General features: G+C 49.0%; 1 protein-coding gene and 1 long non-coding RNA gene across 3 annotated transcripts in view; both read right to left on the bottom strand.

The window, feature by feature from the left end:
- The window catches only part of LOC136054650 (uncharacterized), a 32,980-nt gene that overhangs the window by 5,459 nt on the left and 115 nt on the right, over positions 1–27,406 (bottom strand). The gene's annotated exons all lie outside the window — the stretch shown is intronic.
- AP3D1 (adaptor related protein complex 3 subunit delta 1) lies at positions 407–25,903 on the bottom strand. 2 transcript variants are annotated; one of them, XM_065745879.1, is made up of 32 exons: positions 25,682–25,903; positions 19,491–19,586; positions 18,785–18,865; positions 18,044–18,124; positions 16,746–16,853; positions 16,303–16,432; positions 15,677–15,816; positions 15,347–15,420; positions 14,766–14,815; positions 13,836–13,885; positions 13,390–13,438; positions 12,443–12,588; positions 11,906–12,054; positions 11,579–11,809; positions 10,105–10,336; positions 9,530–9,675; positions 9,253–9,394; positions 8,912–8,983; positions 7,825–7,900; positions 7,494–7,693; positions 6,889–6,962; positions 5,387–5,591; positions 4,905–4,967; positions 4,249–4,347; positions 3,579–3,728; positions 3,430–3,477; positions 3,028–3,217; positions 2,378–2,466; positions 1,686–1,771; positions 1,168–1,289; positions 857–936; positions 407–782 (listed from the first exon to the last, which is right to left on the bottom strand). In XM_065745879.1, exons 1-32 carry the CDS (start codon positions 25,775–25,777, stop codon positions 687–689), a joined length of 3,651 nt encoding a protein of 1,216 aa, XP_065601951.1. In that variant the 5' UTR covers positions 25,778–25,903; the 3' UTR covers positions 407–686. The 2 variants fall into 2 exon arrangements, with proteins under 2 accessions (XP_065601951.1, XP_065601952.1); XM_065745880.1 differs by lacking the exons at positions 18,785–18,865; positions 19,491–19,586; positions 25,682–25,903 and having other exon boundaries at positions 16,746–16,783; positions 18,044–18,085.

Raw genomic sequence — 27,406 nt, 5'->3', positions numbered from 1 at the left:
CGGACCCCGGGGCGGTTCCGGTTCGGCGCTACGCTGTCACTTCTCAGGAATGTGAAATTGAAGTGGACTCAAAATACATCAGCGGAGCACAGTGGGACAGACAGCGACTGCCACCGCTCCCCCCCCCCCCCCCAACGCCTCGGGAAGGTTAAGGCTCGAGGCCGCCGCTGCCGGCACGAAGCCACCAACAGCCCCCACCAACAGCCCCCGGCGGGGTGTGAGCTGACCACAGCGGATCTTCAGCTAACAACAACAATCATCATCACATTGAAGGAAAAAAAAAACGACAGAGGCCTCAGGTGCAGCCTCCACCACCACAGTCCCCACACCGCCCCGAGGGCACTGCTCTGAGCCCCCCTGCTCAGCACCACACCCCACGTGGATGGCGAAGGGGCACAGGATCACCGTGAGCTGCTCAATAAATACACCCCCCCTCCCCCCCTCCAGTCACGTCACCAGGATCTCTTTGGGCCAGAAAGGGTTAAACACCACAGTTTGTAAAAAGTCTCGAAATCAAAAGGGAACATACAGCCTTAAAATGTCTAAACTGCAAACGATGGTGGAGGTAACTGAAAAGCACGTGCCCCAGGATAGTACATGCGCACGAGGGAGAAACCTTAACACGTGGGTCTCTTGTCTTTACACGTTGGGTGTGTTTCTCTGGTCGGGGTATTCCGGATCGACGTTCAGCACTTGGACAACGTCTCCCTCATCTCATCCAGCAAGTTGCTGAGCAGGGTGGGATCGCTGCATTTCCCATCTATGGATACAGAGTTCTCTCCCTTCGAGAGAGAAAACAAATCCATGAGCTCAGGCTCGGCTGTATTTCCACTCCTCCCAGGTCTCCCCCCCTCACCTTTTTCACCAGCAGGCAGACGTGGTGACCTTGGATAGAACGACTGTACATGGACGCACAGGAATCAACGCGTTCCACAACTGGGAAGGAAGCAGAGATGCCCCCGTGAGATGGCAGCCTCAGTGTGCACTTCGCTCTTAGTGGGGAGGAGCTATCCCTGCGTGGCCCCGAGGAACAGACCCAGCAACCCCGGCAGAGCTCAATCGGGGGATACAAAAACATCACAGAGCTCAAAAGTGGCTCTGCCAAATCCATCTCCGCTGCCCCAAGCACTGCGGAATTTCAGAGCGTGGTTCGGCAATAAAGCTCACCTGAAAAATGGTGGTGAAAACAGATCTTCGCCAGTAGATGCTGGAAGGAAATGCTAATTCCATCTACTTTAATAGAGCTCATGTGCAGATCTCCAGACTCCAGGAGCTTGGCAAAAGCATCACTGCAATACAGGAAGCAAAGTCGGTACCTGGGCCACGAAGTCGAGTGAGATCTGCCACGACAGCCCCACACTGACCCTGCAGAACGCCAGGACACACACTGTGCACAGTGCTGAGCTCCAGGGGGGTGAGTGCAGAGCAAACGTGGGAACTGCTCCTCACTCAGCACCACAGTGCCCCGTGGCATCAGCAGAGCCACTGCCACACAGCCCCTCCCTGCCACGCGGAGCACCAGCAACGTGCTGCGGCCATCAGGCACTACAGGACACAACAGACTGCCACCAAACCGACCCCGAGCAGCCAGAGTGGAAACCATGCAGTGCTCTCTGCAGATGGAGCCCCGCAGCCAAAGCTCAGCTCCGTGTGGGCAGCAGGAGCTGCCCCCTAATGGCACTTACCTATAGCAAGGCGTCGTGATCAAGTATGAGGCGCAACTGAAGTGCAATTTGAAATCTAGCTTTTCATGGGTTGAACCTTCATCGTTCTGCAACAGGTCAAAGGAAAGGAGATGAACGGGAGCCCCGAGGAGGCACCACCCCCACCTCCAGAGACAGGCACGGATGAGGCCTTAAGGCTCAGCTCCCCCTGGTAAAGCTGTGTGGGGCCTGAAGGATCGGTGCGAGGATGGCCACAGTGAGCCAACACACACACCCAGAGCAGAAGGAACACGGCTGGGCAGATCCAGCTCTATTTTCCAGTTGTGTTTGCCTGAATTACACCTCATTAATTTTCTTCCTGCTGTTTCAGCCTTGTGCCAGCTGCCAGCATCCAAACAGCAGCACGGCAAAGTCCTGAGCTGCCTCTCCTTTAACTGGTTGCCCTCCTCTCCTCAGCAGATGCGTCACTGCAGTGACCTTATCTGACAGAGCAGTAGATGTCCCAGGCTGCATCGCTCAGGAATGAAGTTTGGGATGTGCTGATGGACTCAGGGCACTCTGCTCGAGATGTCACACAAAGCTATGCCTCAATCAGCTGCAGCACGGATGAAATGTGCCTAGGAAAAGCTCTAAAGCAGTGCTCCCCACCCCAGTCAAGCTCCCCTGTGCGGATCCAAAGGAAGCAGAAGCACGGAGTCTGAAGCTGCACTTACTTTGACTATAAAGGACAGTGTTCCTTTTAACTTCTGAGCCATAACAATACTCTGCAGTGTAAACACAAACTGGGCTTCGTTGGAGATCCCTAGCATGAAGAAAGGAGAGGGAGAGGTCAGGTCAGAAAACTGCATCCACTTCTACACAGCAATGAGAGCAAAGTGATCAGCAGCAGCTCAGCTTTACGCTCCCACTATTTCTGAACCAAGTTTGAACTCTTCCACGTAGCTGGAAGAGTGTGACGTGCACAGTTCCCTCTCTGAGTTAACGCTCAAACCTGTGGACACGTGGAAAGCAGCACTGACAGCTGCACTCAGTAGGAGTCAGAGTCCTCTTCCATTTGAAACCTCACAGCAAACACCTGAGCGTGGGATTCCTGCTGGCACAGGCAGGTGTGCCAGCCTGAAAAGGGAACCCTGGCAGCTGCACTCCCAGCCCTGCAGAACCACCTGCACGTACAGCTTTGCTGTAAGGAGCCTTATCCTTTACAACGAGCTGTGTGAAAGCCCAGAGAACACCCAGGCAGAAAGCTGCATCTTCCTGAAGGAGGAACAGCCAGCAGCAGCAAGGAGTTGGAAAGGATCCTCCCAGCAGAGGGCAGTGCAGGGCTGGGTGTGCTCCCAGAACGCCGAGGGAGGCCGTGCATTACCAGGGGGCAGCTGGAAGGGCACCGGGATCCCATCGTGCACTGAGGACCCTTCTGGTCGGAGCATCTTAGTGTTGAGAGAGTCCAGGACATTGAGTTCCATGCTCTTAAGGAAGCTAGTGCTTTTGTTCTCAAAGATAACAGAGACGGTCACTTGGCTGTCGTTCTGGAGGTTTCCTTGGATATCGTAGGTCTGCAAGTGAGGAAAGAGAAATCAGAGGGAAGATCCTGAAGCAGAAAGCACCATGGGCACGAGGCGAGCTGTAACGAGAAGCTAAAGCAGCCACGGGACAACGAGAAGCACACAGTCCTGCCAAGGAGCAGGAAGACATCTCAGCTGAAGGCTAAACGAAGCTGCAGTGCCATCCTCAGCAGTTCCCTGGATGTGGATGCCAACAAACTCACCGTTTTAATGTAAGTGTTTTCAGCAAGAAGGCGGTAGCTGGACATGGGCTGAAAAGAAACAGATGGCAGTCACACTCCTGCAGGGAGAGCTGATGTCCTCCCTCCCCACAGCACAGTTCAGCTCCTGCCTTCCTCCTGCAGCTACTCACTGGTAGTGGCTCATCATCTAGTGTTCCGTTCTGCACAGACTCTGCTGTCTCCTCCTCGCTGTGCTGATGCTTCTTTTTGGATTTCTTTTTATCCTTTGATTTCTCTTCTTTCTCTTTCTTGTGCTTTTTCTTCTTATGCTTGGAGGACTTCTACAACAGCAGTGGGAAACTGTAACAAACTCTTAAAGAAATGCAACCGCTGTCTCCTACCCCTCATTCCCTGCACCCCAGCAATCACTCTGTGCTGAGTGACGTGCCAACCTTCCAACACTGATGCTTTAGAGCCCAAAGCAGCCCGGGATTAGCAAAGGCCGAATGTTTTCAGCTGCTTGGGAGCTCAGCTTTAAAAGTGCCACAGCTCTGTGTCCAAGTGGAGGCCCCCAGGGCCCCACACTGGGACAGATGGGGTTCAGTATCTGTATGAGTGGCACAGACAGTGGGATCGAGCAGCTTGCAGACAGCACCAAGCTGAGCAGTGACAGAAGGAATGGATAACAGCCAAAGGAACCTGGATGAGCTTCAGAGGTGAGCCCACGTGGACATATAAGGAGTGAGAGCAGCAAGGCCAAGGTGCTGCTTGGGGTCAGGCAGCCCCAGCTCACTGCCAATCCCCGTGTGTTCATTTCTAAGAACAGGAGACACTGGGAGAACACAGCTCATAAGTGCTCACCTTTCCCTCCTCCTCCTCCTCTTCTTCCTGCTGCTCTTCCCTTTCTTCCTTTTTCACCCCTTCAGGCTCAGACACAGCAGCACTCACTTGAGGCCCGCTCTGAGTGGATTATCAGAAGGATTATGACACTAATGGAACACAGTAGGAACAGCTGAATCCCACAAGAGAAACTGCGACAGTGACACCCTTCTCCCCCCAGACTAATCTGAAAGTTACACAACAGTAAGGTGGTATCACTGCTTTCACTTCATGTCCATGAACGCTGCACAGAGACACAGCAAAGACCTTCTGCAGGGAATCAGTTCCTTATCCCCCATCTCACTGCAGCCTCCTATAGAAATTACTTTTCTTTCAGACTGGGGCCCTCAACTCTATGAATACTGCTGGTGTTTTAGTTCTCAGTGTGAACCAGACCACAGCTCAAGAATGTAACACTGAAACCCTCTGAGCCTGCAGCCACACCTGCACTCACTGCCACTGACCTGCACCGTGGTGGGCACAGAGCCTCCCCAGCAGCCTCTGAACTGGGGCCACAGCTTCACTGCCTCACAGCAGTGAAAGGGCAGATGAAACCTACTGCTCCCTTCCCTCCTGCAGCGTAACAAAGCACTGACACAGCTGTGAGACAACTTTTCCTTTTGGTGGTGTGATGCTACCTGTGGATGGGCACTGGAGATGGGCGGCACAGCCGTCGAGAGCCAGAAATCCAAATCTTCCTCCTGAAGTGAGAGAGGAGACAGAAGTCAGCACTGCAGCTTTGGTATCGTTCTGAAGTCAGTAAATAAGCATCAGATTAACACCTCTTTCCGGGCAGATGGAAACAGAACAAAGCTGAGTTCCTCATACTCGGAGGAAGGAGCTTCCCTTTTAAACAGAGAAAGCATGGGAAAACTCAGCCTCCAAAGACACGAAGGTTTGCTGCACACACTGCTGACCACTGAACTCTGGTAAATTAAGTGAGTGCCATTTGTATTAGCAGAAATCTTTAAACACATTCTCCTATGGCCACCAGGTTTAATGAAAGGTTGTAACACCCATTTGTTAAGCAGCCAACGTGACTGCTCCTAACCAACGAGCACAGAGCACAGCAGCACACGCGACCCACAGAACCTGCTGCTACAAGGAAGCCTCAAATTACCTTTCTCTCTTCTTCCTCCTCTACCACCTTTTTCTCTTTCTCCTTCTTCTTTCCTTTGTCTTTCTCCTTTTCTCTGTGTTTCTTTTCCTTCTTTTTGGGCTTCTTACTTTTTTTCTCTTCAGGTGGAGCTTCCGAGTCCGGCGTCTTCAGGGCCTCAGCATTCCTGTGTCTCTGCACTGGCAGCTGCTCACTGTCTGCTAAGGGTCTGAAACACACACAGTGTCAGCTCCCTTCACTCAGGTTCTCTGCTTCCTTCTTGCTGGTTACAGGTTGGATCCCAAACCTATCCCAGCACATGCACGTGTACCAAAAATCAGGTTTATCAAAGTAAGTGCAGGCACTGCACTCAGATTGGAAAGCTGAGCAATGTTTTGAAGGTGACTGGAGAGAGAAGCTCGTGGTTACAGTGGTCACTCAGGTGCTACAGAGCTGTGGGTAACCTACAGACATCACTGACTGGAAATGGCATTCAGCAGCAAGATGTTTGGCAGCTTATGCTGTGAAGCTGCCCTGTACTGTGATGGCCAAGAGCTGTGTTTCACATCAGAAAACTGTTTCCAGAAAGCACCACCAGTAGTTCAGATTTACATTATATCCAGAATCCATTACTCAAGAGAAGAAGCACCACAAATTTATTCAACTCTCATCAAACGCTGCCTAAATATCAATGAGAAACAGCTGACCAATTGCTTCTTTTCCTACAGCTTTTACTTAACAGTTCATTTTTTACATGTAATCAGCAACCACCAGCTCAGGACACCCAACGGCCTCTCTGCTGAAGGGCAGCAAGGAAAACACCCACATAAATCTGAGGGTCAATGACTTTAACAGCTTCGTGACCCCTCACGGATTTATGCCATCCACTAAAATCAACCAAGCTGAGATAGGAAGGTCAAGCACTTAGCAATACAGTCTTACCTGGAAGGCTTCCCTGAAACCAGACTGCGTGTGAGCGTGACACAGACATAGCAGTGCAAGCACAGAAGGAAAGAGAGGACAGAGACATGAGAAAACGTGACAGGAGAGCACAGCGACTCGTACGAAATGGAAAGAGAACTGATGAGAACAGTACAGAGGCCCAATCGTGTCAAAACATTTCTCAACGTGAGAATCCGCTATGCTGAAGGTCCCCTGAGCACACGAAGGACGTGCCCTGTGCACAGCAGGATGAGGCACTGACGAACACAGCACGCTCAGTGCAAACACACACTGAGGCAAAGAGATACCCCCAAAGGCTCTGACATCCACTTCTCCTAGAACCCAGCCACAGTGCTCTCACACTGCTCAGCCACCCTCCCCAGATTGCCAACGTTTTAGCAGCTCAGCTTTTATCACCTCTGCTGCAGTGGGAACGTGATGGGGATGGCCACCTACAGTTACAGCTAAGAATGGACAGAGACTTGGGGCTTTCCACCCAGGAGACTGCAGACTGAGCCCTGGTCTGCTGGGCCTCAGCTGAGCCCTCTCATTGTGGTTAGTCAGAGTTCACATACAAAACTTACTTATCCAGATCTATATCAAGTGCCTTGTATGGATCATTGGGGTCCTTGTCATCCTCATCACTGGGCAACGCGTTCTGCAGGAGAGAGAAAGACACCATCAGCTCAAGAATGGTACCTTGGGAGCTTGTAAGTAAAGCTCTACGCCCCCAGTGCAGTTTGTTGGTGTTTCTTAAGCTCTCTGTCCACGGAGCAGGCAGCCTGTCAGGCACAGTCCTAATGACAGCACACATCAATGTCCTGCTGCCAGGCTCACTGAGAACAGAAAGCCACTCTTCACAAAGTGCAGGATCTGAACTGCTGCTGTTTGCTTTTGATTAACACAGGTCTTAGGAACAAACACAGATCACATCACAAGCACGTGCCATTAATTGCAGTCAGCTGCAAACCTGCTGACTCGACAGCAAGATAATGTCAGAGAGAAGCAGCAGAGCATAAAAAACCAAGAGACTGTTGGACAGCATTACTTCTACAGCAGAATGCCCACGGTGCTCCCAACAGCCCCAGTGCACAAAGACACGATCATTCCTCCCTCTGCAAAGCACAGCCATCTCCATCAGTCACTTCTTAAAGGAGCACTCCAACCGCAGCACTGCTGGGACACTGACCTCCGGCATCTCCTCCGTGATGATATCCACGTGGTGGGCTGGAGCAATATCCTCCTCACTCTCTGTGTGCAATGAATTGTGGCGGTGATGCTTCCCCCTCTTTTCCTTTTTCTGTTTCTTCTTCTTCTTGTCTTTCTCCAGTTTCTGTTTGTGCCTCCGTTCTTCTTCCAGTTTCACGTACTGGTCGGACATGGGCATTCCTACAGAGGAAGCCAAACTGTTTTCAGTGCATGTGATCACAGAGCCACTGAGGGACCTATGAACATATGCTCCTCCTACTTCAGAGCTAAGAATCCAATGCCATTACTTCTGCTCACATTTCTGCCCTTACCTGGAACTTTCAAGGGGACAGAAAGGTCGATCTGGACCACGGGGATATGCTCCACACCTGGAGTGTCTTGGTAACGCTGGGAAAATGAAAATGCATGCTCTGAGCACTGTCAGGTTTATATAAATAGGCATTTCAAAACAGCAGGCTGCTTAATCCCTGAAGTGAACGCTTTAGAGGATAGGAATGGAATAGCTCAGTGCTAAATCCTATCTGGGTGTATTTCAGAGCCAACTGCTCACTATTATAAAAGATCCTGCCTCGAGCAGCAGTGCTTTAACCCTGCTGCTGCCACGGGGAAGGCGTGCTGCAACTCTGAGGGCTTCCTTAGTGCTTTATGAGTAACAATTTGCCACTTCACACAAAATCAGAGGTGTACGTTGAGGAGAATGAGGGCAGTCCCTGGGACACTAAAGGAATAAAAGAGGACCTTTCCCTGGAGGAGAAGGCAAGACGAGCCCATTAGGACCTTCTGATCCACAACTGTGGGGTTTTAAGAGGTGCCTCAGCATGAAGGACAGCTGACCTGGAAGTGTTAGTTCACTCTCCCCACTGCTTTTAATCACGGAATCACAGAATTGCTCAAGTTGGAAAAGAACATCAAGGGCATCAAGTCATCAACCTTGCAACGTGAACCCCAAATACATCACCCAGAGTGGGAGAAACTGCCTGCACAGGACTCTGTGACACGAGGGCAAAGAAGAAAAGTGTCTCTGCAGCTTCGAGGCAGCCACTGCTAGAACCCAAACACAGAGCTTCCCGGGGTGAGATAAACATGACTGCTCTCTGCAGTGGAAGCTGTGACCATCAGCATTATTTTTAAACTGGGGGTCCACTGGAAACACACAGAGCTGGCTGCTCTCGTGATGTTTGGTCATTTGCAAGCTTTTCCAACAGAAACAAGGCTTACAAAATCAGCTGCAGGTTGTCACACCAGGTGTGGTGTGACTGAAGTGATGTTGTAACCACACTTAAGTGATTACAACTGCAGTGAGAATAACCAGAAGTGCCCCAGAGGGAAGCTGCAGCACCAGCATTCAGAGAGACATGGCACGAGAGGCCAACAAGAGATGGAATGTGACTCACTCACCTTCTGTGGGGAAGGAGAGCTTTTAATATAAAAGGGGTTGTTTGCCTGTTCTTGTTTCCGGGCTTCTCGACGCTAGAAGGAAAAGAGAATCTGCTTACAATGTTTGCTTACAAGCAAAGAGACATAAGAGCCATCAGAATGCAAAATGTGGTTTCCCATAATATTTGGGACACTGCCTACTTGCACAAATTGTGCTGCACAGAAGCTTGATCATGACAAAACTGTTTTGAGCTGAGACATACCAGGATATAACTAAGTACCATCATTAACGTACAACTGTATTACTCTGACAACATTACCACTAAATTATGCACAAAACAGCATTTTAACAATTCACTCACTCTGGCCAGTTCCTCTTCATCCATTTCTGGATGTCTGGGCTTGGAATGCCTTTGCTCCTCATCATGAAAAATGGTTTTGGGCTTCTCATCTTCAGACTCGCTGTCTGACGGAGGTTCGTTGATCCAGGCATCCAGGTCCAAGCTGGTAAGAGTTGCAGTGAACACAAACAGCTTGGCTCAGTACCCCCGAGTACTTCAGGGTTTCTACTCATATCCCAGCTTTACTTTAAGGCTTAAGCAGTTTAAGTGTGGCTTTGCACGAGAGAAGGAACCTTACCCCTCTGGAACTGGGACTTTCTTCTGTGCCTTAGGAGCCACAGGGTTCAGCTCACCAGCAAACAGGGCTATTACTTCCTCAGCTACAGGCACTTCTTTCACTTGTAGCTTCTGAATGTATTTGATCAGTTGCAAGATACAAGAAGCCTAAGAAGAAACGCAAAAGTAATTTCAGAATTGATATAAAACAGGGAACCAGAAAGCCTCACTCAAACTCCAGTGAAAGCCAGCTGAAGGTAACTGCACTGACTGCTGCAATAAGGGAATTAAGGAGGCACCATCCCACCCCTTCCAGCTGTGTTTAATTATTGCTTTGAACAGACAAAGCAAGACACAGGCCTTCTCCAGCTCTGCTTTCCAGCCAGCAACAATTCCTCATGCAGGCAGGAGTGAGGTGTTCTGAACTCAACCGCCCTGGGACATCGCTAGCGATCAATGTATGGTTGCTCTTTTTGGCTCACTGAGCACAAAATAAATAAGTTAAAGTCACCACAGCCACTTTGCAGCATTCTCAACTGCTGCAGTGCAAGATGGGCTCTGTGACACGCTCGAGCTCCGTGCACCTTGTTCTCTTACCCTCTCCTGAACTTCGAGATCTGCGCTCTGCACGAACTGAGGCAAGCGCTCGATCATCAGCTGCGTGATCTCCTGAGCTGCTTCCTTCTCCCCAGACTGCTCCTTCTGCTGCAGGATGGATGCATACAGCTTCACCATGTTCTGCACATAAACTGCCTGGATGTGGCCTGGTAGAGTAGTAACTTTCGGCCTCAGCATCGCTTCTAATGTTTGATTTGCTTCTTCCAGGTGTCTAAAAAAAGACAGAATTGACATAAGGCAGTAACAGGGGAACTCCAGCACTTTAGTCAGCCTTCAGAATTCTTCAGACACCTCAGCTGCAGCACAAAGGGTGGCAGAAAAACAAGTCAGACCACAAACACCATCGGCTGCCGTCCGCATCTTTTCTCCTTCCAAGCAGCAGCAGCAACACAACATGCATGAACTTACAACGTCATCCTTTCAGAGAAGCAGGGGAACTCCTCAGCTTCCACCTTCACAAGTGCAGCGTTTTCTCCATTAACTAATTACTGCAACTTTTAAGTGCCATCTGCACTGGCAATGTAGGACCAGCAGCCCTTTCTGTACACCTCACTGCTCACACAGGAGAGGTTCTGTTTCTGAAATCAGTGCTTAATGCACAGGATAGTTCACAGCACCAATGTTTGTGACCTCAAGTCACAAAGGAATAATTATTGGGAAAAAATGATGCACAAAAGCATTTGTGCTCCATTACAAATGGGAAACTGGAGCCCTTCCCAAGTAAAGATGCAATCAAGCTGAATAGGGAAAGCATGTTCTCTTGCTGCTGCTTCAGCTACAGTTGTCTTGGCAGAACTTCTAAAATCAGATCTGTATCATTTAAGTGTTCCCTAAAAACATCACCTCTACCATGTGAATTTCAACTGTTTCAAGTGGTAATTAAAAAAAGAAATGATACCAAACCAGACGGGCAGGCCTGCAGTACCACAGTGTTCCCAACATATCAGAAAGAAGGGCAGGAAAAGCACAGGCATACACATGTACAACCAAGGGACAAACAGGTCTGTGTAAGATGAACAACACTGGGGACTGTGCTACTATGGGTACAGATCAGTTCTGGGCAAAAAAAGGCAGCTTCCTTCTCAGGAAGGGTAAGTTCTGCAAAAAAGCCCTCAGAAATCAAAAACCAATTCAGTCAGCCAAGCAGGCTGATGGGACGAGTTGCCCATGACAATAAACAGAGTTAGACTTAACAATTAAAGAGCTTCTTCACTGCCTTAAGAACGCTCATATCCACAACCATCCCTGGGCAGGCAGGAATGCAGAAGAAAGATGAAGTGGTCAAGGTTCATCTGCCCTGACTACAAACAACTGAGGACTGCTATGGTGTGGAGGAGTGGGAAAGAAGTGATCGTTCTGTTAGATTTGAGAGAAGAGCTCAGAAATCACAGCAGCCTGAATCTGCGTCTGTGGAAGCAGGAGGAGGTGAGCCAGGCTTTGAGGTCACACTTACTCTGAGAACTCCCCACATATCCACGCAGCAGCATACAGCACCTCGCAGATCCCGTTCCTCTGGGTGTTGCTGGCGATGAGATGAGCGTTGTCCAGGAGCATGGCCATCTGGGAAACTGCAAACTTCCGGATGGCTTTAACCCTGATAGCTACATCTAACATCTGGGCTGCTATGAGGTGCCCGTGCCGTGTGCCTTCCAGTCGAGTCAGTTCCACCAGGATGCTGATGTACCTGCAAGAAGTGAAAGGGACACAGCTCTACCCTCAGCCAATTCCACACCGCCACTGCTGACGGTTTCAAAGCTGACACACAAAGAAAACCACTGACCACTCGAAGTTGGTGATGTATTGGTAATTGGACTGGCTGCAGATATCTATGATTTTAGTCAGCAGCTCATCCCGATACGTTGTCCCTTCTGCTTTATCCACGTGGATCATCAGTTTCTTCACTATTTCCATCAAGTTCTTCTTCGATACCTGTTGAAGGAGTTGCCACTGAGTGCTGGCTCGAGAATAGGATGTTTCCTGCTTCTAATTCTAGCAAAGCAGATGCTAGCTCTTCAATGGACCTGAGTTTCTGTGTTACAAAGGAAGCAGGTCCACCCTCCAGGCCCCTGAATGAAAGGCACTTCACAAACTGTAACCATGGTCCTTTCAGTTGTCACAAGGTTGCTCCTGCAGTTGGAACGGGAGTATTTTAAGGTCTTTTAATACAAACACAAGATCTGGTACAGCTTTAATAAGGCAGTTATCACCAAAAGAACACCAGGAAGGGGAGATGAGAAAGCTGCATGTTTTTCTTAACCAATCAACTCCTAATTAAAGGGTCATCTGGGCTGGAAGGGAAATACCTGCAGAAACATACCATGCCATAGAGCAGGTCCAAAGCTCTGAGTCGGATGGACTCATCTTTGTCATCCAAACACTGGAGAATGAGGTCCTTGTGAGACTGAACAGACTTGGGATGTGTTTTCAGGATTTTGGACATAGCTAGCAACCCCAGATATTTCACTGTGAAAGACACAATAAAACTTCTTTCCAAATATAGAAATACTGGTTTCTGCTGCCCATCAAGTTCTGACATCCACCAGTTCTACTCACACCAACTTTTATACACTCAAGTAAGTGTTTCTGACCAGGATGAACACACTTGAAAAGCACCACATCACAGATTACCCCCCTTCATTTCAGTCCCATGCATGGGGCCAAAGTTGCACAGACTGAACACTGCCCTCACTCACTCTAAGTTTTACTACCCATTTCAAAACATGTCTTTCTCATACAGAACCTATGGGTTTGGGGAACTGGTGTCCCAGGATGAGCACAGTGCAAAGAGCATTAACACTGGTGTATTAAGGAGACCCCTTTCCCATGGGAAAAAGTCTGGGGAAAAAAAAACTCCTGGCACACACACACAAAAAGGGATTTTCCAATGTTCTTTGTTGTGACAAAAAAAAATATAATATTCTTACATTTTATTATTAAGCTTCCACTACAGAACAGCCCTCACTACTTTCCCAAGCAGGGAGATGACTAAAAGGGAAAACGCAGCATGGAAAGAGTAGTGTTTTAGATTTGCTAGACCACAAGCTGCAGGATTAACTCATCCCAATCATTTCAAAGAATGCTTATTACAAGAAGCACTATCTAAAATTATTTCCACATTACAGACCCAACAATTGCTTACAACCTAACAGCACTGTAATACTGAACAAGATGTTTGGAGAAACAGCTCACTGCATTAAGGCTGCTGCAATCTCTCCACTATGAGTGCCTGCTCAGAGCTGTCATAAAGACAAGCAACATACTTACAGTTCTGGTCGGAGTCCTCGATCAATATTCTTAACTTCTGTACACAAAGCTGGAAGAAACAAAGAAAGTCCCAGCTTTAAAGGTCTGAATTCAAACAACTCCTGATGGGAGTTTTACACACAGGGGTTGGTGTAGCACACAGGGAGGCATTCTGAGGAAGACCTGTGGCCTCTTGTAGCCTTGTTGCATGAACTGATTGCAAAACAATTAAAGACTGTGATGTATTGACAGCAGTAGCTAAATAAAAGAGTTAGAAAACCTTTAGAAGAGAAGAACTTGCTTTCTAAACCAAAGGAATTCATAGGAAGTGCTTCAGTCTGTAGGACTGCCTCAGCAGGAGTTATTTACTGCTTGAACAGAGGAACACAAGGCAACTCCCCCACCACTGTTGGGATTACACAGCAGAGCAGAACAAGGAACCCCAGCAAACATGAGCAGCACCATACCTGGATGCTGGCACTGTGGTTGGGCATCCCAGAGGACAGCGAGATCAGAACTGAAAAGCACAAGCACACGTTTCAGTTATTGCTGCTGTTTTCTGAACAGACAGAATACCACGAAGGCCCACAGGGAAAGCTGCACACCTACTGCAGCTCTGGGGCAGCTCAGGAGGAGAGAAGGCCCCTTCACACACCACGGTTTCATTTAACTTTAGGAAAGCAACAAATGCAGGATGGAAACAAAAGCACAAACTGCAGTAAAAGCCAGGTCAGAGCTGCTTTACCTTACTTACACTGTGCTCTCATTAAAGCTGATTTTATTGATATTCTGCTGCAGTCACAACTATAAATACGTCACCAGCTACCACACAGATGAATTTCAGCAAGCATTTCCCTAATGCAATGAGATGCAGTAACGGATCCTGGAGTTTAATGTAATTAAATTGGAGTTTTCATCAAGCCAGCAAGAGACTTGAGGCAAAACCAGCTCCTGCTGCTGACTACACTGGATGTTTGTGAAGCTCCAGCAGCACACAACCCACAGCAGCAAAGGTGGCCCTGTGACCTTCTTAACTTCCTCAAACAGGCAAACATGGGCAAGCTTTCCACGAAGCACTGACAGTATTTGCTACTGTATGGCTGCTGGTACAGTTCACAGTTCTAAAAGCATTTAGGAGCTTAAGTATAAATAATCATTCATTGTTAGCTGCTGCTTGATTTTCGCCTTTAGCAAATACAGGATAGCTGGAATAACTCTGCCTCATCTGCTGACAGCCAAGAGCTTCAGCTACAGCGCTGCACTGAAACAAAACATGCACAGTTTGCCAAGCAATTTAACTCAGTTATAAATACAGAAAATTAAAAAAGGTTTAAACGGCATTAACTAATGACAACGTCCACTGTGTTCTTCACTAGGTTACAAATTTCAGTTCTCACCTGCTATTACTGTGTTCACACATTCGTATAGGAGCGACATGGCTGAGGTGCTGAAACAGAAATCAAGTATTTTAAATAGGGAATAAAACAATCACATCTTTTAGGGTTGCCAGCAATATTTTTGAGCTAGTTAACACCTTTAATCACACAGGAAATTAACTGCCAGGAAGCAATTATTCCAAGGCTCAGTACTGGTTACAGAGCACTGAACCAATCTTGTCCAAAGATCAAAACAAACCCTATGCCCAAGGTCAGAATCTCAAGAATGGCAGATGGAGACATGAATGGCAAAGCATGGATGCTCCAGAGAAATCCAGCTCTGGCAGTCAGACACACAAAGAAATTCAAGGCAAGGCTGGAGGTGGCTTTGGCAGCCTTGTCTGGTGGTTGGTGGCCCTGCCCTTATCTTTGGCCTGGGTTGAAAAAAGCTCATTCTGTGATTCTAAGAAATAGCCTTGACATCCCTATCTTTTGATACCTAAAGCCAACACATCCAGCCTGAGGAAAAGAACTAGTTACTGACCCACCTGACAGCCATTTCACTGACCCTGAGTGAACAGAGCAGTATTTGCCACACGTACCTGTGTATGAGGTTGGTCAGAGGCTCAATCAATTTCTTCCCCAGTCTGGGTTCTAGTGGAGTAAGAGCACCAAACTATTGAGAAAAAAAAAAGCACAGATGAGACTGAATCAACAACTGTTTTAAGCAGTAGGGAAACACTACTTAAGCTGCAATTCCTTACATTTAACCCATTTATCCTAAAATATTTCCCCCTCTTTGGTTACACTGAGGAATACAGAAGAGATTTCTGGTTCCTTTGTCATTCAGATGTAACGTAACTATACCACCAAGCAAGTAATCTGTTTTCACACTCAACATAATTTAATGAGGATCCCAATTTGGTACTTGCCAGTTTTATAATCTTAATGAGAACCCAATTATTGGTTGATGACGTCATCAACTTGAAAAACAGCGGAGCAAGGGAAAGGTAGTTCTTGGGATTGCGTCGAGCCAGCTCACAAATAACATTCACTGCAGCAGACTGCACACCTGGGAAACAGAAGCAAGAGAAAAAGAGTTCATAAATGCTTTAAGTGAAATTGAAGCTTCTGTCGTAGAACACCCAGAACATGATGCAGATCTGGGTGCTGCAAGGGGAACGGCTCAGCCTCATTACCAAAGATGAGGCAGTAAACATACAAATGTGAAACCAAAATTAAACATCCTTCCTCAGTTTGCTGCTTTCTAATACCCTTAGCAGGCTGTAGAGATCCTCTGGTTTGGGTCCAGCACCAGCAAGAAAAGGACACTGCCATTCTCCTTCCCTCCTCACAGCAGATAGCTCATTTGAGAACACAGATAACACTAATAATAATAAAAAAAAAACCTACAATCTAATCCAAGCACTTCAGAACACTTCTTTAAAATGCATTATTCAGATTTTTTTTTTTTTTACACACTCTTCTTTCTTCCCACAAGCTTGAAAAGCATTTACACTCAGACGTTTTGGAACAGAAGTTACTGAACTCCACTCACCAGGATCTGGGTCTTCAAGTTTCTCTTTAAGGCGAGGAAATGCAGGACGGAGGGACTCTGGGTATTTCAGAAACACTTTGTACATGATTAACACTGCCTTCTTCCTGATATAAGGCTTCGTGTGAGACATCTGTTAACAAAACAATTGGGGTGAGGCTCTTACAAATCCACATCTCCAAGGTTCTCCTCAAGGTCCACGGGTCCTTATCCATCTCTCTCAAAACTGCCTGATGGGAGCGTGGAGGGGTGGGCTGGCATTTATCACCTCCACTAAAAGAAACAACCAAGGGAAGCCCCCAGAACAGACTTATAAATGCTCCCCAAGGGGCTCACAAGGAAAAAGGATCACTTTATACATGTAACAGGACTAAATTACACAGATCTGAACAATTTCATGTTCTTGAAGTACAGGAAGGAAGGTTATTTCAGCCATATCAACTCACCAAGGTCATGATGTCATTTGCCAAGTCCCTGGCAAGATCTGGAGTAACAAAACAGGACAAGCCAGTCAGTGCAACTCCTGTATCATATTGGTTAGGGCTACTCAGATCCTAAAAAAGGAAAAACAGGCTCAAAAATTTAAGATCACAAAGGATGTTGAGTAAACACTTTTTCAAACCAATTTTATTCATTCAGACCAGAAGCAGAGCTTCTATTTCTATTCCATGGGAATATTTCTGTTATCTATTAAGAAGAGTCTCCTCCAACACCTGCTAAAACACAGCTACTGTGGCATTGAATAATAGACATAAGGAATCAGAATTAATTAATAGGTGGATGACTGCATCATAAAAGCAATTAGAGACATCATACCTTAGTGGTATTTCAGAGATGGCAAATAATTTTTTAAAAACCTCTGACAAGACCACAAATATGATTAAAATCCTAAAAAAGCAAAAAAGGAATTAAATACTAACCCTGGTAATTACATACTAACCCTGGTAAGGCAAAGCCCAATTGTCAGCAGCCTCACTGGGCACAGTGCTCTCAATGAGTGCATAACAGTGCCCCAACTCAATTAGAGAAATGAGATTACTTCCCTTCCAAGCTGCTGGCAGCACCATGGCTTTCAGCCCATAAAGATAACTCAAGCTAGGGTGTAGAACATGTTTCTTTGTACTTCTAAGATTCAGACTGGTGTATTAAATATATTAACAGTCATATCTGAGTGCATTCAAAAGCTGATTATAAAGCTGGATCTCATGGAAGACAGAGCATGAATCCATAGCTGCAGTTATTGGGAAACAGAAATATGAAGGGAAAAGCACAATCTGCTCTAGAACTATGGGAATTAACAGTCTGCAGTCATGTGAACAAGGAAAACAACTTAGGAGAGCTAAACACAGCCAGGCCCTCAGGGTTCTGTGCCAGATGCATCTCATTTTGATACCTTTGGCAGGTGGGAGAAAATTAGATTCTACTTTAAGGACAAATAGATTACTTTTTAAAGGGCAACAGAACTTCCCAGCTCATGCTGGCTGTAATGTATGTGAGTCTTTAGGAAAGACACTGGGTGAATTCCCACTGTTATTAAGGAAATAAACAGAGTTGGCATGAAACAGCAGCAAGGACGCCTACAAGAAATGCTACAACTGCATCAATCCTTGAGATTGTGTGATGGCAGTGGACTGAGAACCATGTGAGTAGAATTCTACTTTAACATCTCTTTTTTCAAATAAATAAATTATTATCTCTGAAAATACAAATAGGAAGAAACCAGGAACTGAAATCAAGAATTTACCTTCCGGATTTGATTGGTAGTCAACATAATGACATCAGTCCCTTCATGAAAGCACTGAGAGGCAGCTAGGTATCCAATCCTCTGTGAGGGGAAAGGAGACAAAAAGGCATTTCGTAAAGTTTAGAGATGTTTAATTAAAGAACAGACATGGAGTTTGCATAACAGAAAAGTCATGGCAAGTTTTCTCCTGTTTTCCAACACAAACTGTTTTTAACAGGTGACAGCTTCAGTTGTAACACATCTCTTTTACAATATTAAAATCAGCATCTCCCATCCCTCATTAGAATGAACAGGCTCAATGGCCAAGGAGATGTAGAAATCAAGTAGGACTGTCATTAGGAGAAATGGGGAATATTTATTATGTCTGTGCTGCACTTAAAGCAACACTCCCCCACTCCTGGCTTTTGGGCATGGAAGCCCAACCTGGGAACTGGACCAAATCTTTCAGGAAAAGTTACAAAGCAATTACACAATGAAATACATCACTGGGAATCTCAGGTGTCCTTCATGAAACAAAGGAAAAGCTGCACAGCCCAGCTTTTCCACAAGAAGGTTTGGCAGCTGTTGTGTAAGACCTGCTAGAGAAGCCTGTGGTGGTTGGACAAGTACTGCCCACACCCTACAGAAAGTCTATTTGCTTTCCATACTGAAGAATTCAAACCTAACGTACATCAATGCATCCACTAAATACAGTAGTGACACAGCTCAGCCTGCACTGGGGTAATTATACAGAAAACTCACTTTGAATGTAAACTTTGATGCACTCATGACTTCGATAATGTTGAAAGCAGCCCAGCTGATGTCATAGCCCAGCATCTGTAACTGTGAGCAGAGAAGCCAAAGTAACACACTTCAGCAACTACAGACTTGGGAAAAAAAATCAGTCAGAAGAGCACAGAAAGATGAAACAAGGGTCCAAAAATAACAAGAGAAGGCACCTCTGTCTTGTGACTGAGCGCTGCTACATTTTGTGCCATGAATGAGTTAATGTCATCCAGCTCCACCAGAAGGAAGCTGTAGAACAATCTGCAGTAGCTCTGGGTACTGCAGACAGTTTCTTTATCACTTTTTAAACAGAATCACAAAAATCTCTCTTTAACAGTTCTCCTTCTCTGCAAAGGACTGTGCACAGAGAAAAAACCACCAGATTCAAGTGCTTGTGCAACCATGCATTCTTACTTTATCCAGCTAAAAATTACCTTTTTAATGGGATTAGTTTTAAACAGATCAGCTTGCTGACCCAGCTCAATGACATGAAATTGCACAAACACTGGTGCCAGCATAAGAAAGGGAAGGGAACGTGCAGGAACTGATGTCAGAGCACTTCCACCTGCAGTGCATGCAGCTGCCATCACAGCGTGGCCCAGAAGAGCAGGAGGCCAGCTGCTAGCCAGCAAGAACGAGGAGATACAGATGTGACAGCACTGCATCTTAGCAAGGCACTTACATATGTGAGCTTGCAGACGGCATTTGCTTTCACTGCAATGTTATCCTGCTTCAGCTCCTGCTTGATCTCATCGATGCACTGGGAGATGTACTTCGCCTGTGGGAAGCAAAGAAGTTCTGCTTGTTTAGCAGGGACGTCTCTGTTTGGAGGTTTCCAGCAGATAATGGGGAGGAAGCAGTGGAGATCTGCAAGAACCAAACCCTCTCACACACACACAGTGCTTAGGTAAGGACTTAATTCCAAAGGAGCCTCCCATCACAGGAAGCATTGCTATTTACAGTGAAACAGCAAGTACCCCGAGGTGTTCCCTCAGTGCATTTCCCCCTGCTCCTCCCCCCCATCACAGAAATAACCATTTCAGGTGACACCAGATCACCCTTCCTCTGTATACACCACCCACCCCAGGCTCAGCCTGGAGATGTCCACCACATCGATATCTGTCTGATTTTGTCAGTAAATCACAACATTTAAACATTTGGTCTTTCACTTTTTCCCAAACAATCACAGCTGTGCTTGTAGGAGGGATATGGCAAAAGCATCACCTAAAATCATCAGTGCAGACTCTTCCTGGCCACAGTTAATTATGATTGAAGCACTGAAGGCATCTGCTACAGAAATAATATAGACATAAAAGCTAGGATTTAATGTCTCCTTAGAAAGCCACACACGCACCACTGCACTCATCATTCAAGAGAAACACATCAGCCCCAGAGGAAGCAGGGCAGGAGCAGTCTCTCTGCCTGCAAAGCACAGCTCTGTCCTGGGAGCAGTACCTGCCACCAAAGGGAGTTCTCAGCACAAAAGTCTGCTTTTAACTGACACGACTCTTAACCCTGAGTGCTGTGTGTTATCCCAATTGCTCTCTGGCCTCCTACCATGTCCTGCCTTCAAGCTGTGGCATCCAGCTGCTAGAAGCAAAGAATGTTATTCATAAGCAGTGCATGGCAGCACGGTGAAATCACACAGGGCCAGAGGTGTGCAGAGATGCTGCAGCTGACCCCAGCACTGTGATTTCATGGCCAACAGGAGAAGCACTGCCTCCAAATGCGGAGCTACACAGTAGCTTGTGGGTGACACCTCCCACGAAACAGAAGTTTGAGATTCTGAATGCTTGGCCTGAGAGCAGTTGGGGCCCAGGCAGTTCCCACAGGAAGCCTAAAGTCACATTTAACATGAAAGACATCTGGCAGAAGGAACAGTGCACTCGATCTGAGATGCTGAAAGAGTGACAGAGGCAACATGCAACTGATCCACAATTGCATTGTACCCAGCCCTGAATGTTTTATGCACACAGAGCACACCAGTGGGGTGTCACCCAACCCTCCACCCCTGTATCACATTGCCACAGCTCAGCCTGTGCTGCCTGTTGGGTGCTATGGAGCAGGCTCCTCATCCTCACACAGCCAGAAAGCGTTCCTGTCATTGCTCACAGCCCTTAAGTTCTTTAAACATTACTCTAAGAGCCTCCCAGACAAAGCACTGCGTGACCAGAGGACTGAGAAAATAACACAGATTAAATAATGTGTACCCCAGCAGAGCCACACAGACTGCTGAGCCATGTCCAGCAGTCCCTGCAGCCTACGAGCAAACCTTGCCCAGAAATGAGAGCGACGCAACGAGCAACTTCCTTAAGAGAGGGTGAAAAAGGGCACCGCAGAGCTCAGAAAGAGATCTGAAACTGAAAGAAGGCATTTTGAAGAGCAGAACGAAGTCCTTCCCTGACAGCGGCACACCAAATCCTGCAGGAGGACGGGGAACGAGAGGCCCTATAAATAGCAAAGCTTTAAAGGATCAGCAGGTATTAACTTCTTGCTAATCTCCCCAGTGTAGCACTGCCATTCATGAGCCATATGAAGGAAATGCTTCGACTTCACCTCCCCCCAAAATCCAGCTGCTCCAACTCTCAGCTGATGGCAAACGGAGCCCACGTGCAGAGCCGCCGCACCACGAGAAAGCGGCTGTGTATCTGTGGGCACTGCAATCACACCTGCAAGGCCCCAGTGTGTGGGGGGGAACATCACCCCCAGCTCCTGACTACACCCATCACTTCACCCAAAGCCTTCCTAGGATGGGCCCAACTGCTCACAGCCCACAGAGGAGCACTCTGCCACCCCGAAGGGCGTCTCCAAGGGAGCGCTTCCTAGCTCTGCTGCTGTGCTAAGAGCAGAGCCAGCACCCAGCAACAGCAGCCTGAAGCTGAAGGGCACATGGTGATGGGGAAAGAGAGCTGGACTCGATCTCCTGAGGTCCCTTCCACCCCCTGTGATGCTGTGAACGTGCAGCTAAGAGTCAAGAAAAGCTGTGGACGTGAGCTGTTGTTACCCAGTGGACCCCAAGGAATACAGCAGCACCCAGACAGCCCCAGCAACACTGAAAACATTGTGAGGAGCAACACCGAGAGCAAAGGTATCAAGCACCGAAGATGATATCTCCAAAACACAGCAGGAAAGGTAGGAAAAGTGGGTGACAGCCAAACGTTGGTTCATCCCACCAATCAGACCACACAGCATCAAACATCAGCAGTCCCTATCTGTTCTGTACCTTCAGGGTTAAACACAGGGTTTTAAGATGAGGATGATACACAGCTAACACCAGAGGGCACAAAATACAGTGTGCAGTGAATGCATGGTTACCACTGTAAAGCAGACAAAGTTTGGAATAGTAAACATGTAAAGAACGAAAGAAATGAGCACAGAATGCAATGTTTGGTTTGAGCAGTGTTTAATGGCTTCTGGTGCCACCAGGGGACAGGTCTGACATTCAAAACCCCACGCAGTCACACTGGGAGCAGTGCATGATCTGAGCTGGGACACCGACTTCCAGGAAAGCTACAGCAAGTTCGACTCAAACTGATTTATAAATCAATAAACAGCACTGAAACTTTTTATTTTTACATTAAGCAAGTAGTGTGTAGTGGTCTAATTCAAATTCTCTCAATAGAAATACCTCCAGTCTGATGATGATTTTATTAATTACACAGCAATTAAACAGCCCTCAGGGGTTTACCCAAAGACATACGTGAGCAAATAAGTTTCAAGATCACAGAGATGCAACAGATAAAAGCACACAGCCCTGAGAACACAGCATGCACTCCCTTTATTTAAACATCACTGTGCGAAGAGCTGCAGAGTACCTTCGCAGCGCATTCTCCACTTGTTAGCTCCAGCCATCTCCCCCGAGGCATTTCAGGCTCTGATGAAGGTAAGCTTCATTATGCACATGGGACCAAAGAGCGTTTCTAAATGAAAAACCCCAAGATGCTCTTTGTACAAGAATATCCCCCAAACTCACACAGTAGCAGTTTTTTGGCAACTTCTGCTTCATCCTCCACTGCGCCCATAAGAGGATCCATTTTCTGCATTCAGCATTGGGACAGAGACAGCCACCTCAAACCCAGCCACAGCGAGGAAACTGGGCTCACCTTCACTTCTCCCCGCAGCCCTGCAGGAGGTGCAGGCCGTGCCCTGCTCCGCTGCCACACACACTCAGCTCCCTCTGCCACGCTGCTCACTGCAGCTGAGCCCCACGCCGGCCCTCTTCTGAGCACCATCCTCACATCTGCTTTGTCATTTCCCAGCGACTTGCAGGCGTGAAGAACAAACAATACAACTCCAGAGCCACTCCAAAGCAGGCAGAATAATGGGCTCTTTTCAGAGATACTGCCACTCACAGACAGGCAGTGAGGGATGGAGCACCAGTGACTGAGAGCACTGTCTGCCATCGATGAGCTGCACACTGCCCAGCACTTGAGTGGGTTTTTCAGGGCTGGACACCAAGGTGCTTCTCAGCAGGCCTCAAAATCCCTGCTGTGTTCCAGCCCTGCTCCTCTGCTGTCAGGCAGCCACGCTGCCAGAGCGCACAGCCTCAGTGCTGTGCCAGCTGCAAGCAGGAGACTGGAACAGTTTATAGGATTCCACACAACTCCTCCTATCCCGACTGAACACCTTGCAGATACAGATGGCTTTCTCTCAAATTTTCAGCTAGCACCAGGAAACACTGCAGGAATTAAAGCATGTGTATGTGGCGTTGAGAAGTGAGCAGGATGTGTTAAACCACGAGGTCTACACAGTGATGCTACACCATCCCCTCCACATCAGTGTCTGCCGTACAGGAGGACGGTCAGAGAACTGGCCACATTAAATCGGGGTGTCCCACCCCCACAGCACTCCTGTTCCAGCATTTTAAACGCTAAAGAAATGGGTCAGCTTTGGATACAGCTCAGAAATGAAAATTCAAATGGTTTCTGACAGGTAATTAAGCACTCTGCAGCAAAGACCTGAGCTGAAGAGCCCATCACCCCCAGCTCCTTTGCAGAGCTGAGGGAAACATCTCAAGCACTGCCAAAGAGCTGGCAGTGTTCCTTAGGCCTGACAGCTGGGCTTGGGTGCATCTCTAAGCCCCAGCACGGAGGGAATACATGAGCACCAAGCTGGAACACAGAAAACCTGCTGGGAAGCTCTGCTGTATGTGCAGAACCTACACCTGACCCCAATGACAGCCACCCCACGTGTCAGCACAGTACCAAAGCTCACAGCAGCACCTGCAGAGGGACAGGAAGCTGTCATGTTTAAGAACAAAAAGCAATAATGAAGCAGAAATAAATGCAATAACTGCGCCTTTGGTTCTTTCAGTGCCATTTTTTATTTTTGGAGGCTTTTCTTTCGCTGAGTACCTCTCGTCGAGCCGAAATCCAACAGCCTTGCCACCAAAGCATGCTGTTTTATACTCTCCCAGGTGGGACAAAGCGTGCCACCAGCTCAGATCCGCATCCTGTGACACACACAAGCAAGTTGAACAACTCCATTCAATATCTGAGCAACACTTACTAGACAGTGAACAACAGAAGCATTGTAAGAAGACTCCTGGCAGCTACTTCCTCAAAATACTATTCTGATCTCGTAGCATCACCTGAGGATTACAAGATAGCCACGACCACTCCCTGGGAAGCACCAAACCAAAGCCCAGGGAGTCAGTAGCAGACAGCTCCACCCGCAGAGCTGCACAAAGGAACAGCCCTGTGCTTCCAGATTTGCTTCTGTGCTACTGAAGCAAAACCTCTGAAGGACTCCAAAGTACACGGTCTTACAGAAGACATGTGCTTCATCACATAAATACCTACTGCCCAGCAAACGGCACCATGTCACCACCCCAAACCCATCACTGACATCGGCCTCTCACTTACAGAGGAGTGACACATTGGCTTTGAGCTCAGTGAAAGGCAGCAGGTGCTTATCAGCCTCTGTACCTGTTCCAGCTTCAAGACCATCAGCACGTTAAGCATGCCACAGCAACCTGCTGCCAGTCCCCTCCAGCTCGCTGCAGTTTGCAGAGCACAGCACACTCAGAAGGGTCAGTCCTGCAGCCATCACTGACAGCAAATGCCTCACTCTGCATTCAGTGATCTGCTTAAAAGCCATCGGAAAGATCAAGTGGTTTCAGAAGTGGTATCTGCACCTTGGTTCAGCAGGCAAAGAGATGCTGCAGCACACAAGCATGAGGCTATTTACCCAAAGATTAACATAACTGGGAAGGAACAGGTTAAACCCTAGCCCTGCTGCCTATGACATTTCAAAACCAATGTAGGAAACCTCACACAACACGTTCCTAACAACTAATTATCTAACCTCTACTAATTTTCTGAGCACGTGGCTCTAACAGAGCAGCGAATAACAGCCAACACACCCGTTTGGTTTCTGCTATGAAATGAGAAAGCCATGTTTTTGCTATAAGGGGCGTGAGATGCTCTGTGGGACACAACCCCACTGCTACAGGGAGAGGTACCTCCCAGAACTGGAGGGAGCTCAGAAATGGGAGGAGAGGGATCTTCTAACGTGGGTGTTAGGAGACAGGGGAATGGTTTCAAATGAAAAGAGGAGAGATTTAGGCCACGTGTGAGGGGGAAACCCTTCATCCAGAGGACTGCGAGGCGCTGGCACTGCCCGGAGCCGCGGGCGCCCCATATGTGGATGTCCCCTGTGCAGCCCGAGCTGGGGGGGCTGTGAGGGCCCCCCCAACCCAAAGCACTCCGTACGGGCGAGCGACACCAACACAGCAAAATCCGCCTTCACTGCACCACCACAGCGCTGAATGGGAAAGCGGAACCGAGCGCGACCGCCCCTTTCCCTCCTCCTCCCCTCGGTCCGCTCCATCCCCCACACAGCGGCCCCTCCCCGGGCTTCGCCGCCGCTCACCTCGTCCTCTTTGTGGTTGCGGATCCCGCGCACCAGGTCCTGCAGGTTCTTATCGAACATGCGGTCGATGCTGCCCTTCACCATCTTCAGCGCCATGGTGGCAGCGGCGGGGCCGGGCCGAGGGCCTGCGCCGGACGCGGAGGGGCCGTGCCCAGGCGGATGAGCCGCCGCGGCTCCTACTACCGCTACAGCCGGGTGAGAGCAGAGGGCCGGGCCGCTCACATCCCGGGGGGGAGGTGGGAAGGACGGGGGGGCGCGGCGCGGAGCGGGGGAGGGGCAGCCCCGGTTCCGGCAGCGGACTGCACTCGGCCTCCGGGTGCTGACAAAATGGCGGCCGGTCAGCTGAGGGCTCCGCCACGCCCCGCGAATGGCCACGCCCTTTCCGGTCATCGACCCGCCCACCGGCGGTAGGCCACGCCCACACGCCTTCCCGCGCGCCCTCCAGTGACCGCCGTCTAGCCGTTTTTCCGCTGGCCCCGCCCACCTCGTAGCCCCGCCCCCACATGTGTAGCCCCGCCCACCGGCAGTCCCACGTGGCAGCGCAGCGCGTCGGCGCGCTCTCCCTGCCCCCACCTCTCCATCTCCCGTAGAGCCCACGCGTGGCATCACGCACCTCCCGCGGGGCGGCACCCACAGCTCCGCGTTGGCGCCCTCTGAGCGAAGGGCCCTCTCCCCCCTCCGTGTCCCCTCTTTCGGTTCAAAGCCGCTCCACTTCGTCCCACGCCCCGGAGGCCGCCCTCACTGCCGCCATCTCGGCCCCGCTCCCCCCGCGGCCGCCCCCGAGATGGCGGCATTAACCCTTCGAGTCCCCGCGCCTCACACCCGAAATAATTAACAGAACCTCCTCCGGCCCATTCAGCCCTAGGAACGGAAGAGCATTTATTTTTTCGCCGTGCCCGCCCCGTAACCTCCAGCACCGACTCGTACTGGTGGCCCAGCGTCTCCAGTAGCAACGGTTCACTGGGGCGGAGGGACCTCTGCTGGTGAAGCGCTTAATTCCGTTCCTTCGTGCGACCCCACAGCACCTGACACCATAGAGCCTGACCCACAGCGCCTGCACTGCTCATGCAACTCTTCCCCCTTGTGCAACACGTCCCTAGTGCACAGCTTGTGTGACGCGCCCCACGTGCATTCCCCGTGCAACGCGTCCCTGGTGAATTCCTTGCGCAACACGTCCCTGGTGTGCTGCCCGTGCAATGTGCCTGCAGCCCGCCCAGCCAACACGAGGACTTTGGCTGCTGACTAATTAAGGAGTGCTCTAAAGACCCAATGAGAGCTGATGAGCTGCACAGAGCTCGTGCCACGTCCTACAGAGATCAGGTGCTACCTCTGCTCCAACCCCGAGTGCCACCACAGCCTCATGGTGTCACACGGTGCCAGCACTGCACTATCACATAGGCTCTGCCGTGGTCCTGCAGCGTCACCCATATGCCACCACGGCCCTGCAGTGCCAGCATCGTGCTGTCACCTGCATCTGCCCTGATCCCACAATGTCATACCACATACACCGTGACGACTGTGCAGTGTCACCCCGTGCCAGCCTCACACCGTCTCCCACGTACCACCACGGCTCTGCAACGTCACCCCGTGCCACCACAGCCCTGCAGTGCCACATGTGCTCCATCCCCCGTGTGCCACCACAGATGGCAGCGCCAGCCTCGCACTGTCACCTCTGCACCACCGCGGCCCCGCAGTCTCGCAGGCTGCCAGCTCTGCGCTGTCACA

Source organism: Cyrtonyx montezumae, unplaced genomic scaffold, assembly GCF_038088225.1.
Source record: "Cyrtonyx montezumae isolate F1298 unplaced genomic scaffold, pur_monq_1.0 scaffold_39, whole genome shotgun sequence".
NCBI classification, from domain to species: domain Eukaryota; kingdom Metazoa; phylum Chordata; class Aves; order Galliformes; family Odontophoridae; genus Cyrtonyx; species Cyrtonyx montezumae.
Note: the sequence above shows the minus strand (reverse complement) of the source record. Positions and strands in the feature narration are given on the sequence as shown.

Coding starts and splice junctions, on each gene's coding strand:
- AP3D1 (XM_065745879.1), bottom strand. CDS start 25,777: ATGGCGCTGAAGATGGTGAAGGGCAGCATCGACCGCATGTTCGATAAG. Junction 14,816..15,346: donor CTGACCAACCTCATACACAG/GTACGTGTGGCA, acceptor TTTCTGTTTCAG/CACCTCAGCCATGTCGCTCC. Junction 7,694..7,824: donor TGTCCCCTTGAAAGTTCCAG/GTAAGGGCAGAA, acceptor CTTCCTCTGTAG/GAATGCCCATGTCCGACCAG.